The sequence below is a fragment of the Podarcis cretensis genome (assembly GCF_951804945.1).
Source record: "Podarcis cretensis genome assembly, chromosome: 1".
Lineage (NCBI taxonomy): Eukaryota > Metazoa > Chordata > Lepidosauria > Squamata > Lacertidae > Podarcis > Podarcis cretensis.
In genome coordinates this window covers 130,850,546-130,869,855 of record NC_137170.1, presented here as the reverse complement: position 1 = coordinate 130,869,855, position 19,310 = coordinate 130,850,546, and the positions used below count along the sequence as shown (strand labels likewise).

Sequence of the window (19,310 nt, the reverse complement as noted above, 5' to 3'; positions counted from 1 at the left end):
CGTACAGCTTCCGGGTCATGTGGCCAGCATGACTAAGCCGCTTCTGGCGAACCAGAGCAGCGCACGGAAATGCCGTTTACCTTCCCGCTGGAGCGGTACCTATTTATCTACGTGCACTTTGAGGTGCTTTTGAACTGCTAGTTTGGCAGGAGCAGGGACCGAGCAACGGGAGCTCACCCCGTCGCGGGGATTCGAACTGCCGATGTTCTGATCGGCAAGTCCTAGGCTCTGTGGTTTAACCTACAGCGCCACCCGCATCCCTTAAAGAAGAAGTTAACCTGCAATAAAAATCCTAAACGAAGGGAGGGAAGGGCAGAGTAGGTGAAGCACTGGAGCTGACTGAGAACTCCCTGGTAGGCTCCGCCCCCTTTTTAGGCTAACAGAGCGGACCAGAGTGAAGACTACACCTTCTTGGTCCACTCCCCTGGCTCTGCCTCCCCAGTCACAATTGGTTATTTGAACTGAGGTTTGGGGGGAACCTCAAGGTTCGTGATTTGGGGAGGCGGTCAAGGAGCGCTCTGATAGGAGTCACAGAAGATCAGGGGAGCTGTGTGCGGCCATGCAAAGGGCACCCTCTATTTGATGTGGAGAGTGGTCATTATGCTCTAACTTCTGCTTTGTGCATGGACTTGTAAATAAAAGATTTCCACAGCAATATACCCCCCATAGCTGTCAACCTTCCCTTTTTTTGTGGGAAATTCCCTTATTCCAGTGCTGTTTCCCGCCGGTTCCCACTGCCATCCCGGACTGTTAGGTATCCCGTAGACCATCCCCAGGACAGGTGAGGCTGCTGATCCCTTATTTTCAAGGCTGCTGATCCCTTATTTTCAAATCTGAAAGTTGACAGCTATGAAAGCCACCCATCCCAGAACTGACGTCCAATATGCTCACCTCCAAAGGAAACAGACCCCCCCAAGGGCTACAGTGGCATCCCCACCTGTTGGGAAAATAAAGCATATTATGATGGATTAATCACACGCTGAGCTCACCTTTGTAATAAATATCATCGTGGATGTATCTGTGATGTCGCTAGTAATCACCTGCCCATAGTGGAACCTCTCGATTTTGCAGAAGTAGGCTATTTTCGCTACTGAAGAATCGGGCAGCGTTTCAAAAAGGTCGACGCTTCTGAAAAAAGGAGGGATACATGCAAAGCTTTCATCTGCAAGGGTTTCAAGCTGGCAACCGTGATTTCAGTGCCGAGGTAGGCATGGGCCTACACATTCACCCTTGAGAGGAGGGAGGTGTTAGAAAAATAATAATGATAAAAGGACTGGAAAGTGCTGGGAATCTGCATACTGGGTCAGAATGAGCAGCGCTTATTGGGAAAGAGGTTTTTTTATTTTATTTTAAAGCAGCTCTTTTTTGGAACTGTGCTTCTTGTGACAACGGAACAGCAGCTGACTCAGACTTTTCATAGTAAAAGCACTCTTGTACGGTGGTATCTCAGGTTACAGACGCTTCAGGTTACAGACGCTTCAGGTTACAGACTCCACTAACCCAGAAGTAGTACAGTGGTACCTCTGGTTACGTACTTAATTCGTTCCGGAGGTCCGTTCTTAACCTGAAACTGTTCTTAACCTGAGGTACCACTTTAGCTAATGCTGCCACCGGCGCGTGATTTCTGTTCTTATCCTGAGGTAAAGTTCTTAACCCAAGGTACTACTTCTGGGTTAGCGGTGTCTGTAACCCGAAGTGTTTGTAACCTGAGGTACCACTGTACCTCGGGTTAAGAACTTTGCTTCAGCATGAGAACAGAAATTGCACCGCCACAGTGCGGTGGCAGCAGGAGACCCCATTAGCTAAAGTGGTACCTCAGGTTAAGAACAGTTTCAGGTTAAGAACGGACCTCCAGGACAAATTAAGTTCTTAACCCGAGGTACCACTGTATCACATAAGGATGCTCTCACTGTAAAGGTAAAGGACCTCTGACAGTTAAGTCCAGTTGCAGGGGTTGCGGCACTCATCTCACTTTACAGGCCAAGGGAGCCGGCGTACAGCATGACTAAGCCGCTTCTGGCGCAATGGAACACCGAAACCAGAGCAGCGCACAGAAACGTCGTTTACCTTCCCGGCATCTATTAATCTACTTGCACTTTTTGGGGTGCTTTCGAACTGCTAGGTTGGCAGGAGCTAGGACTGAGCAATGGGAGCTCACCCCGTCGCAGGGATTCAAACCACCAACCTTTTGATTGGCAAGCCCAAGGCTCTGTGGTTTAGACCACAGCGCCACCCACGTTCCATGCACTCACCGTGAGAAAGCTTAAATACACATTGTCATTAGAGGTTGTGACGCAAAGCCCGGCTTTTTAAAGGAGCCGGGAAGAGGGCAAAGGGACACGAGAGGGGAAAGGAATGATGCAGAGAAGCAGTGGTACAGAGTTACGCAGGGATACGCTACCTCAGGAATTCATATCGGTTTTTGAACTCTCGGTTAAGTTCCTTGTCTAGCTCGTAGGCAAAAAAATCACTTTTGTCCACCACCAACAATTCTGTTTCCTCCAGGCAGACAACAGTGGCGACCCTCCTTGTGTTTTGCAAAAGGGCAATTTCCTAATAATAAGCAGGGAGATAGGAATGAATCTGGGCAGCACAGCCAATAGTAGGTGCCTACAGCCAGTGATATTTCAAGTCAATCTACAATTCTTCACTTTGTGGTTCTCAGCAATGCATAGTTCTACTATCTCTTCCTATTCTTTCACCATTTTTTCTTTCCTCACCCACCTCCCGCTTTCCCTCAGGACATCCCTACTTTCAACAGAGAAATGTTGGAGGGTATGTGTTATGTATTGAAGTTCTCACCCTGGCCACCAGGAGTATCGTGTATATAGTTTTCACTCAGGTCCACGTCAGTGACCTTAGGCGAGAAACCCTGGGTTGTTGTTGCTACAGTGTTGACAGCCGGCTGCCTATAAAAGCAGGCCGGCTGAGCTGTTTGCGATTCAGTTCTGTTCCAGCTTACAAATAAAAAGCTGTTTGAAGAATCGCTGTGTTGTCTGATATGTTCACCCACAACTTAACAGTATGGAGTTATGCACCACCCGCGTCCCACTATTATTGAATATTATTGAATAGGACACCCTATTTTCATTGGAGAAATGTTAGGGGGTATGCTTTTCTATCACCCACTGTGGCTTACAACTCTAAACCATTGTTTCCACAGCACCTCTGCTCTTTTCACGGCAGTTTTTCCTCTCCTCTGGCTACTGCTCTGCTTTCCTAGACTCTAATTTTTCTGTTTACCCTACCCCTCTCTATCTGAGAATTTGTTCTGAGTACCAGAACTGAACTCAGATCCTGGGATTCCATGTTGATGTAAAGGTCCATGCATTTATATATATATATAAATTCTGAAATGGATGATTAATCCAGAATGCGGCAGCTGGGATGGGTGACTGGGAGTGGCTGCCAAGACCATATAACACCGGTCCTGAATGACCTACATTGGCTCCCACCCGCCCTATGGAGCACCCTCCCACCCGATGTCAAGGAAATAAACAAACATCTGACTATTAGAAGACATCTAAAAGACATCACCTGTATCGGGAAATTTTAAATGTCTAATGTTTTATCATTTTTAATGTTCTGTAAGCTGCCCAGAGTGACTGGGAAAAGCCAGCCAGATGGGTGGGGTATAAATAATAATATTATTAATAATAATAATAATATTCTTACAGATTAGCACTTACGCCAAAACAAGCACCTCTCCGAACTGTAGTCGGAGCGGCTTCTACAAACGCGCTGCTACCATCCTCATCATCAGTGATAGCAACGGAACCACAATAGATGAAGTAGAAACTGTCTGCCTGGTGTCCCTTTTTGATGATGACTCTCCTGCGACCAAACCTAGAAAGCAGACAACCGGACAAGATCATTAGCTAGTGGAAATAAACCTGAACCGAAAGACGTCTGCTTACAGAAGCAACATAGGTAAAAAAAAAGGTAAATGTAAAGGACCCCTGGACAGTTACGTCCAGCCAAAGGCGACTATGGGGTTGCGGTGCCCATCTCGCTTTCAGGCCGAGGGAGCCGGCGTTTGTCCACAGACAGCTTTCTGGATCATGTGGTCAGCATAACTAAACTGCTTCTAGCACAATGGGACACCGTGATGGAAACCAGAGCACACGGAAATGCTGTTTACCTTCCCGCCACTGTGCTACCTATTTATCTACTTGCACTGGCATGCTTTCCAACTGCTAGGTTGGCAGGAGCCGGGACAGAACAATGGGAGCTCACTCCATTGCGGGGATTTGAACCGCCGACCTTCTGATTGGCAAGCCCAAGAGGCTCAGTGGTTTAGACCACAGTGCCACCTGCGTAGGAACGGTACATCTAGACTGAGTTGTACACAAATCCCATTAGTAACTGTACAATCCACACTTTGTCATGCAGTCTGCCGCATACAGCAAACCACTCCTGGACTTTTTAAGCACGGAAGTTGACTCCAATTTAAAAAGCAACATCCCCGGTTTATGTTTGAACTGGGGGCTGAGTCCCCGCTTCTGCTGCTTGCCAAGCCCTGCTCCCCGCTCTCCTCCTCGGTAACCCATTAGATCTTATGCAGCTGCTATAGACATACCCTCCAACATTTCTCCAATAAAAATAAAAAGGTAAAAGGACTCTTGACAGTTAAGTCCAGTCACAAACAACTCTGGGGTTGCGGCACTCATCTCACTTTACTGGCCAAGGGAGACGACGTTTGTCCGCAGACAGTTTTTCTGGGTCATGTGGCCAGCATGACTAAGCCGCTTCTGGCGAAACCAGAGCAGCACATGGAAACGCCATTTACTTTCCCGCCTGTTTATCTACTTGCACTGGTGTGCTTTCGAACTGCTAGGTTGGCAGGAGCTGGGACCAAGCAACAGGAGCTCACAATGTCGCGGGGATTCGAACCGCCGACCTTCTGATCCGCAGGTCCTAGGCTCTGTGGTTTAGAGCACAGCGCCACTGGCATGGCCACAGTGCCAATAAAAATAGGGACGTCCTATTCCAGAATAATAATTTTACTATTGATACTCAGCCCATCTATTGGGTTGCCCCAGCCACTCTGGGCGGCTTCCAAGATATAGAAAAAATAACAATAAACTTTTTTTTTTTTTTTAACTTCCCTATACAGGGCTGCCTTCAGACGGCTCGGGAGTCAAATAACTCCATACCCTCCAACATTTCTCTGAAGAAAATAGGGATGCCCTAAGTTAAGGGACGCGGGTGGCGCTGTGGGTAAAACCTCAGCGCCTAGGACTTGCCGATCGCATGGTCAGCGGTTCGAATCCCCGCGGCGGGGTGAGCTCCCGTTGTTCGGTCCCAGCACCTGCCAACCGAGCAGTTCGAAAGCACCCTTAAGTGCAAGTAGATAAATAGGGACCGCTTACCAGCGGGAAGGTAAACTGTGAACCGTGTGCTGCACTGGCTCGCCAGATGCAGCTTGTCACGCTGGCCACGCTGGCCACGTGACCTGGAAGTGTCTGCAGACAGTGCTGGCTCCTGGCCAAAGAGTGAGATGAGCGCACAACCCTAGAGTCTGTCAAGACTGGCCCGTACCTTTAAGTTAAGGATACCGGGACGTGGGTGGCGCTGTGGCTTAAACCACAGAGCCTAGGACTTGCCGATCAGAAGGTCAGTACTTTGAATCCCCGCGACGGGGTGAGCTCCCATTGCTTGGTCCCTGCTTCTGCCAACCTAGCAGTTCGAAAGCACGTCAAAGTAGATAAATAGGTACCGCTCCGGCGGGAAGGTAAACGACGTTTCCATGCGCTGCTCTGGTTCTCCAGAAGTGGCTTAGTCATGCTGGCCGCATGACCCGGAAGCTGTACGCCGGCTCCCTCGGCCAGTAAAGCGAGATGAGCGCTGCAACCCCAGAGTCGGCCACAACTGGACCTAATGGTCAGGGGTCCCTTAACCTTTAAGGAAAGGATGCTCTAGGATCAAATCAGAAACTGGGACGGCGTATGTAAATCGTGGACTGTCCCTGGGAAATAGGGGCACTTGGAGAGTCTGAATAGAGATCGCCAGAGAGCCACTTCTGGGCGCCTTCCTCAATCCCACACTCTTCCTTCTGCCATTCTTCGTGCCAAGCAATGGCGGAGGCTGCTATGGATCCCGAGGCCGGCCAGCCCCTGCTTCCTTCTCCCCACGGCTGGGCTGACTCTCCATGTTAACTGGCACTGCGAGAAGCAGCAGAAGCAGATTGCCAAGCTGGTGGGCAATAGTGGCGCCAGCTAGCCTGGCCTTCTCGACTCAAGGCTGGCAGGCAGAGGAGCCGGTGGGCCTCTTTTTTAAACTGAGACTTCCAGATGTAGCTCTAGCTCTTTTTGGACCAGGATCGAACCAGCTTCAGTAACCCATCCCCTGGTAACCGCACAAGTGTGGTTTATCGCGATGGGCACTGCAAGCGCTGTGCTTCAAAATAGCCGGGGAGCTGCAGCTGGCGCAGAATGTGCCCACCTGACTATTGCAAGGGGTGAGTATGGGATCGCATAACAGCAATCCTGAAAGCAGTGCCTGTGAGCTACCAGCACTGGCGTACAAAGGGGGGACTCGGGAGCGCCACCGTACTGTTATGTACTGAAGTTCATAGAATCATAGAGTTGGAAGAGACCACAAGGGCCATCGAGTCCAACCCCCTGCCAAGCAGGAAACACCATCAGAGCACTCCTGACATATGGTTGTCAAGCCTCTGCTTAAAGACCTCCAAAGAAGGAGACTCCACCACACTCCTTGGCAGCAAATTCCACTGTTGAACAGCTCTTACTGTCAGGAAGTTCTTCCTAATGTTTAGGTGGAATCTTCTTTCTTGTAGCTTGGAACCATTGCTCCGTGTCCGCTTCTCTGGAGCAGCAGAAAACAACCTTTCTCCCTCCTCTATGTGACATCCTTTTATATATGGCTATCATATCACCCCTTAACCTCCTCTTCTCCAGGCTAAACATGCCCAGCTCCCTTAGCCGTTCCTCATAAGGCATCGTTTCCAGGCCTTTGACCATTTTGGTTGCCCTCCTCTGGACACGTTCCAGTTTGTCAGTGTCCTTCTTGAGCTGTGGTGCCCAGAACTGGACACAGTATTCCAGGTGAGGTCTGACCAGAGCAGAATACAGTGGCTCTATTACTTCCCTTGATCTAGATGCTATACTCCTATTGATGCAGCCCAGAATTGCATTGGCTTTTTTAGCTGCCGCGTCACACCCTGGGCCAGCAGGGGGATACTGTAAATAGTTTTCACTCAGGTCCACATATGCAAATAAGGAATTGAAAGTGACTGGACTGGATAGTTACAGAAAGTGGTTACTGTTGCTTTGTAGTTGAGCTCTATATAAGCAGGTTGGCTGAACCCTTCAGCCCAGTTCTGTTCTGGTCTGTGAATAAACAAGAGCTGTTTGAAGAATCGCTGTGTCGTCTGATACGTTCACCCACAACTTAACAGGTACCATTTGGGGAAAGGGTGCCATCGCGGCCGCTGCCCCCGGGACATGTGCCGCGCCTCTGTGGGCAATGCACCACGCACCCAGGACACGTGCCAGCCATGCCCCTGCCTGTTCTCTGCTCCAGGGGCTGCAGCATGTTGCTTCTCCACTGGCTACCAGGCTCATTTCAGGGTATTGGTATTAGAATTTAGATCTCTGGACAATTCAGAAAGATGGAACCAAATTACAGAAATACACTGAATTGCTACAAAGCCCACCATCGCCACCCTTCCGGTTACCGTTCAAAGCGAATCACTTTGGCCAGAAGACTTTGCAGGGTTGGACTATACTGTCGAAAGCTTTCCACAAACTGCAAGCGGTTCTGCAAATGTTTTATTTCAGAATCAGTCCTCCACGCCGGTGGCTTCTTGGTGATTTGGATTGCTTTAAAAGGAAAATGCTCCTGCGAAGATACCAAACATCATTTAGATTAATAGACAAGCACATTTATGTGGGTCAGTGAAGGCATTCCTATGCTCCCGGCAGACTTGAGCATGATTATTTTTCTCAGGAAATAAAAACAATGACTCCCTTCTTGCCTTTTAGGTGCACCTGCAGAACATTTTATACAGCTGTCCGTGAGATTGTCTTACACTGAGAATCACAATTCAACTGAGAAAGCAATGGCTGCATTTTTTTTTATTTTTTATTTTGATTTTTTATTAAATTTTCTGTTTTACAATGTCAGATAAGCATTTTACATACGTAAGATATCCATGGCTTCCCTTCCTCTCTTTCCATGGTTCATTTTGCATATCTTATATCCCTGCATATTTTACAAAAACTATACCAATCGGTTTTTCCATTATTACATCCATCAAAACTTATTTACACTGCTGTCTTAATGCTGCCAGTATTTTCAGCTGTACGCAATTATTTTCCATATATTCAATAAACATTTCCCCATTTTCTTTAAAACGTATGTTCTTCTTGTTTTCTTCTTCTGTATGTCAAGTCTGCAAGTTGTGCATATTCTGTCAACTTACTGTATTTTTCCGTCTATAAGGCGTGGTTTTAACATCAGCAAAACATTGTGCCTTAATAAAATAAGAAGAGAAGTTTTTGGGAGGATGTTAAAGGCGTAGAGTGGGGATATTACGTCAATCACCGCGCTCCTCCTGTGTAACGTTGCGCTGCCCGCACACAAATGGAGCTGCATGAAGATACCGCAAGGCAAAAACGGACTGCCTACAGCCTCTCTCCCCGTTGTAGGGAAGGCAGAGTGGGAGGAGGCAAGCAGAATACTGTATGGAGGCTCCGCGGAAAGTGCTTAAAGTAATTGAAAAAAAGCTTCGCCACTCTTTCCCACCCCCAAAAGCTCAACTCTGCCCCCCACCCAAAGCTCAGCAACTGCCAGCGAGGGAACAGCTGATAGGCGGCCTGTTAGATGCCTGGGGCTGTTAGCCTCTGGGCAATCCTCCCTGTTAAGTTGTGGGTGAACATATCAGACGACGCAGCGATTCTTCAAACAGCTCTTGTTTATTCACAGGCCAGAACAGAACTGAACTGAAGGGTTCAGCCAGCCTGCTATATATAGAACTCCACTAGAACACAACAGTAACCATTTTCTGTAACTATCCAATCACTGAACGTCACTTTCAATCCCTTATTTGCATATGTGGACCTGAGTGAAAACTATCTACAGTAACCCCCTGCTGGCCCAGGGTGAGAACTTCAGTACATAACACTCCCCCCCCCCCGCAAATTTCAACAAGTCAGGGCAATTCCCCCCCCCCCATTTTCTTAATTTGGGTTCCCCAAAAATAGGGGGCGTCCAATACATGGGGGTGTCCAATACACAGAAAAATATGGTAAGTTGTTAATTTTTTAATGTTTGAGACCTTACTCATTTTCCATTTGGGGGCTAACAAAACACGGGGCCCAGTTGTTACATACATAAATCACCTTTTCTGACACCTGGGAATTTCAGTACAGTGGTACCTTGGGTTAAGTACTTAATTTGTTCCGGAGGTCCGTTCTTAACCTGAAACTGTTCTTAACCTGAAGCACCACTTTAGCTAATGGGGCCTCCCACTGGCACCGCGCCACCGGAGCACAATTTCTGTTCTCATCCTGAAGCAAAATTCTTAACCTGAAGCACTATTTCTGGGTTAGCAGAGTCTGTAACCTGAAGCGTATGTAACCTGAAGCATTTGTAACCCGAGGTACCACTGTATGGGTTATCCCCAACAGAAAGGACTCTGGTTTGGGCGGGGGAGGGGAGTAATTTTAGACATTTTGTTCAATTCATTATAAATCATTTCCCAACACCCTTTTACCCTTTTACATGTCCACCCAGAGATTCTTAAGTATGAAGCGGTGATCAGAACTACCAGAGGAAGCAGCAGTATCTAGAAGGAGGTGTCTGCACATCTTAGGAGCATCAAGGCCACACACCTGCCACAGGCTGTCGGAATCAGGTTGTGCTACTCAGATTGCACAACTTGAAGCCGTTTGTCAACTTCTTTGTCATTTTTAGTTGAGTTGAAGCTAGTACATATGGGAGCCCTCCTGTTTCTTCTGCTAGGTGCAGAAGAAACTGGACTCCTGCCCCCCAAGTAGCGCCAGATTTACGTATAAGCTAAATAATCTATAGCTTAGGGCCCCACTCTCTTGGGGGGCCCAAAAAATTTAAAGAAAAAATACCCTTGATGTACATTTCCAAAATCTGAGATAAAAAAACACAAATAAAATAAAACCTGAATACAGCAACAGTGTTTTGTGTTGTGTAGGCTCCTATGATGTAAGTCATGGGCCCTGCCTGCTAGCCTGCTCCCTAAAATATCACTGGTTTGCTCATTTCTATATATAGGGTCAGGACGCGGGTGGTGCTGTGGGTTAAACCAGAGAGCCTAGGACTTGCCAATCAGAAGGTTGGTGGTTCGAATCCCCGCGACGGGATGAGCTCCCATTGCTCGGTCCCTGCTCCTGCCCAGCTAGCAATTCAAAAGCACATCAAAGTGCAAGTAGATAAATAGGTACTGCTCCGGCGGGAAGGTAAACGGCGTTTCCATGCGCTGCTCTGGTTCGCCAGAAGAAGCTTAGTCATGCTGGCCACATGACCCAGAAGCTGTACGCTGCCTCCCTCGGCCAATAAAGCGAGATAAGCGCCGCAACCCCAGAGTCGGTCACGACTGGACCTAATGGTCAGGGTGCCTACATTCTGCATGGACTGGTCGCATGGAAGCATGTGCAAATGGCTTTAGATAGCTATTAGGTCCATAAATTACCATATAGCATATATTCAACACAAAAAACAGCGACAATTTGTTGTTGACAAAGGACAGCTGGGCATATAAAGGCCCCCATTACAGTACCTTCAGTAGCTTAGGGCCTCATCAAACCTAAATCTGGCCCTGCCTCCAAGCCCTAACCCATGGCATTGCTGACTGACGCTCTCTCCTGCTATGTGTAGATCTTTGGGTGTGAATCACACCACGGTGGTCCCGCAATCTCTCAACTTTTCTTCTACTTCTTCTTCTTCAATGGTGATGCTTCAAGATGGCCTCTGCTTTGATCTCATGATGGGGAGGTGTTATGTACTGAGTTGAATAGGATCCAAAATGCAGCAGTCTGATTGGTCCTAGAACAATAGGATTCAGAATGCAGCAGTCTGATTGGTCCTAGAACAATAGGATCCAGAATGCAGCAGTCTGATTAGTCCACAGGAGCCACCCAATCCAGCTCCAGGTGGAAGTGAATCCGCAACCTGATTGGCCTACAGGTGAATCCCGGAAATAGCCAATCACGTGGGGCCCATTGTGTAAATACTGTATATAAAGCAGACATTCTGAGGGAACTTCCATTCCTTCTCACCACTATGAGCTGAATAAAGAGCATGAAATCCACTCTCGACTCCGAGCATATTTCAGGAGGTCACTTGGGAAGCAAAAGAGCATTTCAGGATTGTGCTAAGGTGAGCCACATCATGGATGAGAGGAAGCAGGCAGGGCCATGTATTCAAAGACCACTTCTCAAGGAAGAAGCAGAGTCACCCTTGGCTTATTAAGCCACTTTCCCCAGTAATAGCAAAACACACCAAACGGTTATATTCAAACAACTGAACTACCGTATTTTTCGCTCTATAAGACGCACCAGACCACAAGACGCACCTAGTTTTTGGAGGAGGAAAACAAGAAAAAAAATATTCTGAATCTCAGAGGCCAGAACAACAAGAGAGATCGCTGCGCAGTGAAAGCAGCAATCCCTCTTGCTGTTCTGGCTTCTGGGATAGCTGCGCAGCCTGCATTCGCTCCATAAGACGCACACACATTTCCCCTTACTTTTTAGGAGGGAAAAAGTGAGTCTTATAGAGCAAAAAATACGGTAAACCCACAAACACAAATGCCTACTGTTACTGTAAGGGCAAGAAAAGACATAAGATGGTTTGTCCTGACCTTTGAAACACTGAACTCATGGCGATCAAACACAGCATTGGCAGTTTTCTTGTCCTGTAAGTTAGACAACGAACTGCAATTAATTTCGCTATGCGTCACACAAGAAGAAAAAGCTTAAGTACGTTAGCTCTTTTAAAGATTTTTATTACAATTAAGAAGTTCTATGACCCTTTAGCGTTGGTGGTATAGTGGTGAGCATAGCTGCTTTCCAAGCAGTTGACCCAGGTTCGTTTCTCGGCCAACACAGAGAGTCTTTCTAGGGACACGGGCGGCGCTGTGGTCTAAACCACAGAGCCTAGGGCTTGCCGATCAGAAGGTCGGCAGTTTGAATCCCCATGACGGGGTGAGCTCCCATTGCTTGGTCCCTGCTCCTGCCCACCTAGCAGTTCGAAAGCACGTCAAAGTGCAAGTAGATAAATAGGTACCACTCTGGGGGGAAGGTAAACGGCGTTTCCGTGCGCTGCTCTGGTTCGCCAGAAGCGGCTTAGTCATGCTGGCCACATGACCCGGAAGCTGTACGCTGGCTCCCTCGGCCAGTAAAGCGAGATGAGCGCCACAACCCCATAGTCGTCTGCGACTGGACCTAACAGTCAGGGGTACCTTTACCTTTACCCCTTTACAGTGGCGTAGCGTGGGGGGTGCAGGGGGGGCCGGCCGCACCGGGCGCAACATCTGGGGGTTAGGGTTAGGGGGCGCAAATCCACGGGTTAGGGGGCGCAAATTCACGGGTTAGGGGGTGCAAATTACTTGCCTTGCCCCGGGTGCTGACAACCCACGCTACGCCACTGCCCCTTTATGGCCCTTTAAGGGGTATATAAACTATGCAAGGTCTGGTGCAGTTTCAAATTGGATGGGGGAATGGCACGTTGAGATTACTGCATCCCAGGGGGTTGGACTAGATGATCCTTGGGGTCCCTTCCAACTTACAGAGAATCTTACTGTGTTTCTATTCTATGATTTCAGCACAAGCCGACTTCATTGGGTGCAGCAGGTTCCTCAACCTCTGCTTCAAAGGCTCAGGCAATCATCATTATTTTATTAAATAGAAAAGGCACCAATGAGGAACGAGAGCAATCGTAAATACAAGACTTTTGGTTGTGGTATTTTTTGTGTGTGTGTGTTTTGCGATATTCCTTCCTTACCTCAATCGCCCCACGAGTGTCTTTCTCTACCAAGTGAAAACATGAGAATCCTTTCAGTCCACGCCGGAAGCACCGACACACCTTGATCATCAGGATAACATTCTTAAAAAACCTGTGGAAGTTCTTTGGGGGTGGGGGAAGGACAAATGCAATGAAAAAAACAATAGTGTCACTTCTGTTTTGAGGAGCAAGGATAGAGATAGATAGATAGATAGATAGATAGATAGCCAGACAGACAGATACAGTGGTGCCTCGCAAGATGAAAAGAATCCGTTCCGCGAGTCTCTTCGTCTTGCGGTTTTTTCGTCTTGCGAAGCAAGCCCATTAGCGGCTTAGCGGATCAGCTGATAAGCGGCTTAGCGGATCAGCTGGTAAGCGGCTTAGCGGCTTAGCGGATCAGCTGGTAAGCGGCTTAGCGGATCAGCTGTTAAGCGGCTTAGCGGATCAGCTGTTAAGCGGCTTAGCGGATCAACTGTTAAGCGGCTTAGCGGATCAGCTGATAAGCGGCTTAGCGGATCAGCTGATAAGCGACTTAGCGGCTTAGAAAAAGGGGAGGGAGGAAAAAAAACCTGCAGGAACTCGCAAGTCATTTTCGTCTTGCGAAGCAAGCCCATAGGAAATTCGTTTTGCGAAGCACCTCCAAAATGGAAAACCCTTTCGTCTAGCGGGTTTTCCGTCTTGCGAGGCATTCGTCTTGCGGGGCACCACTGTAAATAGATGATAGATAGATAGATAGATAGATAGATAGATAGATATTAGATGGATTAGATTACACACACACACACACAAACACAAAACGAGATGGCTACACTACCATGTTCCACTTCTTAGACTGACTAATATAATATCGGATTTTTCTCTTTTCCTTCCATTACGGTGTTACTCCTTTGTCCTACCCAGAGCCGGCCCACTCAGGAGGCACAGCGAGGTGACTACCTCAGGCGGCACAATCCACAGGGGCGGCAGATCCCCATGTAGGTCTTCATTCCTCCTTTGTTCCCGATGTTGATCTCTACTCAATCCCTTCTTCCCTGAAGGGGAGGGGGGCACCGTTTTGTGGTTCGCCTCAGGCGCCAAAATATATTGGGCTGGCGTGCTGCTTCATCTCACCTCTGAGGTATTTTTGTACCCTCATTGCTCCTTACCCATTAATGCTCCCTCTTATCCCACACTGCATCCCCCCCCACATTAAAACTAATTTTATGGCTGAAAATAATGCTCTTTTTTCAGGTGACTTTGGCCACCGGCACTTTGTAATTTTACTCTTTCAAACTGCAGAGACGGCAAGCCTAAAAAACGCTTTATCGGGGAGCGAGCTCCATGAAATTTATTGGGACTTACTTGTGAGAAGACATGCATAAAAGATGAGGGCTGTTAAAAATCCATCTGTTCAGCTTGGTCTTCTCTGATAAATCAGTTTTATACTCCTCCTCTTCCTCATCTGATTCACATTTTTCTCTCTTACACTCCTTCCCTCTGTAGTGTGCGTCTGTCTTTCATTTAGAGCCAGTTAAATTTATTTTATTTTCTTTGCCAGTCATTACCTACCTCCAAGGGGCTCAAACAGAAAATTAAGTGTCTCACGCAGGGAATGATACATACCTGATATGCAATTCGCCGTCCCTTGGAAAATCGTCTAGAATCTATTAAGACAAAATTACACAGCCTGTTCTTAAAATCTTTGACCTGAACTTTGTCCACCTGTTAAGAGAATGAAAAGTTCATTTCCTCTCCCTCAATTTATAGACAGGTGGGAAGGTACCTTCTAGATCTCTGGATAATTTTGGTTTAGCTTTTTTGGGCTTCCTCTCCCAGCTGCGCTGTGGTGCCTCCCATATTCTTCCAGAGGACCCCACAATCTTGAGAAGAACTTCAGGATATACCGATTTACAAGACATCCTCATTAAACCATTGCTGTCCAGTTTTTGTTACCTGTGCTGTCCTCCTGTGGGTTGTTTTTTTTTACTGGGCCTAATTTATGTGGATTATTGGGGGGGGGGGTAATAAAATTCAATTGTGACATCAGCCTAGCCCAGGGGTCATCAAACTTTTACAGCAGGGGGCCAGTCCACTGTCCATCAGACCTTGTGGAGGGCCGGACTATATTTTTTGAGGGGGGAGTGAACGAATTCCTATGCCCCACAAATAACCCAGAGATGCATTTTAAATAAAAGGACACATTCTACTCGTGTAAAAACACGCTATTTCTTGGACCGTCCATGGACCGGATTGAGCAGGCGATTGGGCCGGATCTGGCCCCTGGGCCTTAGTTTGCCTACCCATTGCCTAGCCAATGTGGACATGCAAAGCACTATAGCCTTATCAAGGCTCATATAGTAAAGGTAAAGGGACCCTTGACCATTAGGTCCAGTCGTGGCCGATTCTGGGGTTGCAGCGCTCATCTCGCTTTATTGGCCGAGGAAGCCGACATACAGCTTCCGGGTCATGTGGCCAGCATGACTAAGCCGCTTCTGGCGAACCAGAGCAGCGCACGGAAACGCCGTTTACCTCCCCGCCGGAGTGGTACCTATTTATCTACTTGCACTTTGACGTGCTTTCGAACTGCTAGGTTGACAGGAGCAGGGACCGAGCAACAGGAGCTCACTCCGTCGTGGGGATTCGAACTGCCGGGCTTCTGATCGGCAAGTCTAGGCTCTGTGGTTTATACCACAGTGCCACTCGTGTCCCCATGTGCATTGCACCCAGCGCCCCCTGCATTCCTTCAGGACAGGCGGCAGGTATCAGATGATCTGAGGGTGGGCTGCTCCCCACCCCCAGCCCTGGGGTGGGGGGGAGGATAACTACTCCAATATTATCCTCATTATCCACACAAAAGGGCTCCGCTTTTATGGGACAGCCGTTCGCCATGGCAGTCAGGCAGGAAGTGCTCAGCATGCTGCTTTCAATCTAGAAAAGAGTGACAGTTGCATGTGATGAAAATAATGTATAGATGGTACATCACTCCAGTTAAGTTAGCAAAAATGTATAAAGTTAGTAATAAATGTTGGAAATGTAAGGAAAAAGAGGGAACATTTTATCATATGTGGTGGGAATGTAAAAAGGTGAAATGCTTCTGGGAGATGATATATAACGAGTTGAAAAAAATGTTGAAATATACATTCATAAAGAAACCAGAAGCATTTCTCTTGGGTATTGTTGGAAATGATATAAATAGAAAGGAATGTAAGCTCTTTTTATATGCGGTAACAGCAGCAAGAATACTATTGGCCCAAAAATGGAAGCAAAAAAATTACCAAGGTTGGAAGAATGGAGGATGAAACTAATGGACTATGCAGAACTTGACAAACTAACAGGAAGGATCCGAAACCAGCAGGACCAGAAGTTTACCAATGACTGGACTAAATTTACGGATTATTTGAAAAGTATTTGTGATGATCAGACGACGTTTGTAGGTTTACAAGAAGTTCTGTGAGGAGTAATTTAAGAAATATTGTAAAAATGGAAAAGGAGAGATGATATGTTAAGAAATGTAAAGGCAATATTAAGAATTGCATAAGAAGTGATTAAGACAGAGGATTATCAGAGGTGCTGACGGAATTCCAATAAGAATATGTATGTGATAATTTGTGTGGTATGTTTTATAATTTTGTACACTAAAAACCATATATATATATATATATATATATATATGAGTGACAGTTGCATGCATTTGAAACCCCTGCCCTTGCTTGGGTTACCCATGCCCTTACTCCTCCGCACATGCCCCTGGCGAATGAAAAAGAAAGTGGCAATTGCAAGCTTGGAATATGACCACCGTTGGCATCATTGGGCATCAATATACACCACTGCTGCTATGCTTTTTTAAACAAACAAACAAACAAACAAACACCTGACTTTATTTTTACAGATTGTTCTGAGTCCGCGGGAAAGAGTGCGATATAAATATACCAGCTGCACCAATGCTAAGAGACAAGGCTCCAATGGGCCTATCTGTGGCTATTAGCTATGAAAAGCAAACTTCTGCAACAAAATGTTGCAGCATGAAGTGCTTCTGTTCAGGATGGACCATTCTATTCCCTCTCTAGACTGATATTTGGTTTCTCAGAACAGTCAGCATTCTGTATCCAGCGAACATTCCAATGGGTTGCCTTGTTTTTGTTTTTGCTTTTGGCAAGTTCCCAAAATTGGGGGGGGGGGGAAGAGAATTTCCCTAATTTTTTTAAAAAATTTTTTTGCAATTCTGCAAACTCTGGAGTTCCCTCGCAACTATTTTTCTCTCTTGCTTGTGTGGGGGTGCTGCTGTTTTGTTTATATAAGAAAAAAGATCATTATGTGATAGTCAAAAGGAAAGCTCTATAAATAGAGAGGATGTATCTCTCGGAATGGGACACGGGTGGCACTGTGGGTTAAACCACAGAGCCTAGGACTTGCCAATCAGAAAGTCGGCGGTTCGAATCCCTGCGACGGGGTGAGCTCCCGTTGCTCGGTCCCTGCTCCTGCCAACCTAGCAGTTTGAAAGCACGTCAAAGTGCAAGTAGATAAATAGGTACCACTCTGGGGGGAAGGTAAACGGCGTTTCCGTGCGCTGCTCTGGTTCGCCAGAAGCGGCTTAGTCATGCTGGCCACATGACCTGGAAGCTGTACGCTGGCTCCCTCGGCCAGTAAAGCGAGATGAGCGCCACAACCCCATAGTCGTCCGCGACTGGACCTAACAGTCAGGGGTACCTTTACCTTTACCCCTTTACAGTGGCGTAGCGTGGGGGGTGCAGGGGGGGGCCGGCCGCACCGGGCACCAACCTAGCAGTTCGAAAGCACGTCAAAGTGCAAGTAGATAAATAGGTACCACTCCGGTGGGAAGGTAAACGGTGTTTCCGTGTGCTGCTCTGGTTAGCCAGAAGCGGCTTAGTCATGCTGGCCACATGACCCGGAAGCTGTACGCCGGCTCCCTTGGCCAATAAACGAGATGAGCACGGCAACCCGAGAGTCGGCCACGACTGGACCTAATGGTCAGGGTCCCTTTACCTTTTTATCTCTTGGAATACTAGCTGTTGGCAATAAACAACAGGGGATAGCCTGCTGTTTATCATCTCCAAGTCCTGCTTTACACCTATCCAGACTCCAGAAGCATCTGCCCAATCATTGTTGGAAACACAATGCTGTTATGCTACAAGGGCCCCAAGAACTCTCCCTGACCATCTTCAGAACAAGGGGGTATACATAAAAACTAAGTTGGTAGGAAATCACACTCTCAAAGCCACAACACTGGAGAGAAGATCTCAGTGAAATCAAAGTGAGAGCAGCTGTAGAAAAGGAATTTCGTTAGACGTGCAACAAGAGGATGTAGGATGATCATAGATGTGACCTTCTGGAACAGGTCAAGGAAGATATATTACCCCCCCCCCACAGCCTGCTGAATAAGGGAAGAGACTAGGTCATTCTGTCCTACTCCCCAGCACTCACTGAACCAAATATGCTGCAATCCGGCAGAATACAATTCTCTTCTCCAGAGCTTTGCAGGCATGGCGAAAGGCTTCCCGGGAGTCACTTCGCTTGGAGACCTTAGATTTCCCCCACCAAAAGACCTTCTGTGACAGAATCAGAACCAACGGCTATAGAATCGGGCTTCTGCACTCTCAAGATAATCCACATTCCGTTCTATTTTCTAGAGGCAGAGAACACAAGAGCAGTCTTGCTAGCCTGGGCCTAACGTTTACACCACCTAGTGTTCTATTTCCATTCTTCTTTGGTGACAACTCGTAGCTGAGCAAGATTAACTCACAGTCTTAACAGTGAGTCCGTAAGTGACTGTGGAGGCCAATTCTGAATCCACACATCCTTCCACAGTGGGGACATTGGTTTCCGGCGGCAGTTGATCATGGTGAGGATTTGCCAAGCATGCTTAGCATGTTTCTCCCTTTCGTCCTGAGTTTGAGCATCTTCAAAGTCCATGACACCTTTGGTAAAGGCTGCTCTCCAATTGTAGCGCTCGCAGTCCAGTGTTTGCCAGTTTTTGGTGTTTATACTACATAAACGCAGGTGGCGCTGTGGGTTAAAGCCTCAGCGCCTAGGACTTGCCGATCGAAAGGTCGGCGGTTCGAATCCCTGCGGCGGGGTGCGCTCCCGCTGCTCGGTCCCAGCGCCTGCCAACCTAGCAGTTCGAAAGCACCTCTGGGTGCAAGTAGATAAATAGGGACCGCTTACCAGCGGGAAGGTAAACGGCGTTTCCGTGTGCAGCTCTGGCTCGCCAGAGCAGCGATGTCACGCTGGCCACGTGACCCGGAAGTGTCTCCGGACAGCGCTGGCCCCTGGCCTCTTAAGTGAGATGGGCGCACAACCCCAGAGTCTGTCAA

At 47.6% G+C, this 19,310-nt stretch overlaps 1 protein-coding gene and 1 long non-coding RNA gene across 3 annotated transcripts in view; one reads left to right on the top strand and one right to left on the bottom strand.

Annotated features, from left to right (window-relative positions):
- Positions 1–18,545, bottom strand: part of LOC307217571 (cyclic nucleotide-binding domain-containing protein 2-like) — a 39,779-nt gene extending 21,234 nt beyond the window's left edge. Inside the window, exons 1-7 of one of the 2 annotated variants that reach the window (XM_079979043.1) lie at positions 18,421–18,545; positions 14,602–14,642; positions 11,858–11,911; positions 7,700–7,863; positions 3,690–3,846; positions 2,402–2,553; positions 990–1,128 (exon numbers count right to left, since the gene is read on the bottom strand). In XM_079979043.1, the coding sequence (XP_079835169.1) occupies positions 990–1,128; positions 2,402–2,553; positions 3,690–3,846; positions 7,700–7,863; positions 11,858–11,911; positions 14,602–14,642; positions 18,421–18,481 (768 nt within the window). In that variant the 5' untranslated portion in view covers positions 18,482–18,545. Of the gene's footprint in view, positions 1–989; positions 1,129–2,401; positions 2,554–3,689; positions 3,847–7,699; positions 7,864–11,857; positions 11,912–14,601; positions 14,643–14,761; positions 14,946–18,420 lie in introns of those variants that run through there. The other variant, XM_079979042.1, reaches the window with a different exon arrangement.
- Positions 1–19,310, top strand: part of LOC307220053 — a 260,005-nt gene that overhangs the window by 206,504 nt on the left and 34,191 nt on the right. The gene's annotated exons all lie outside the window — the stretch shown is intronic.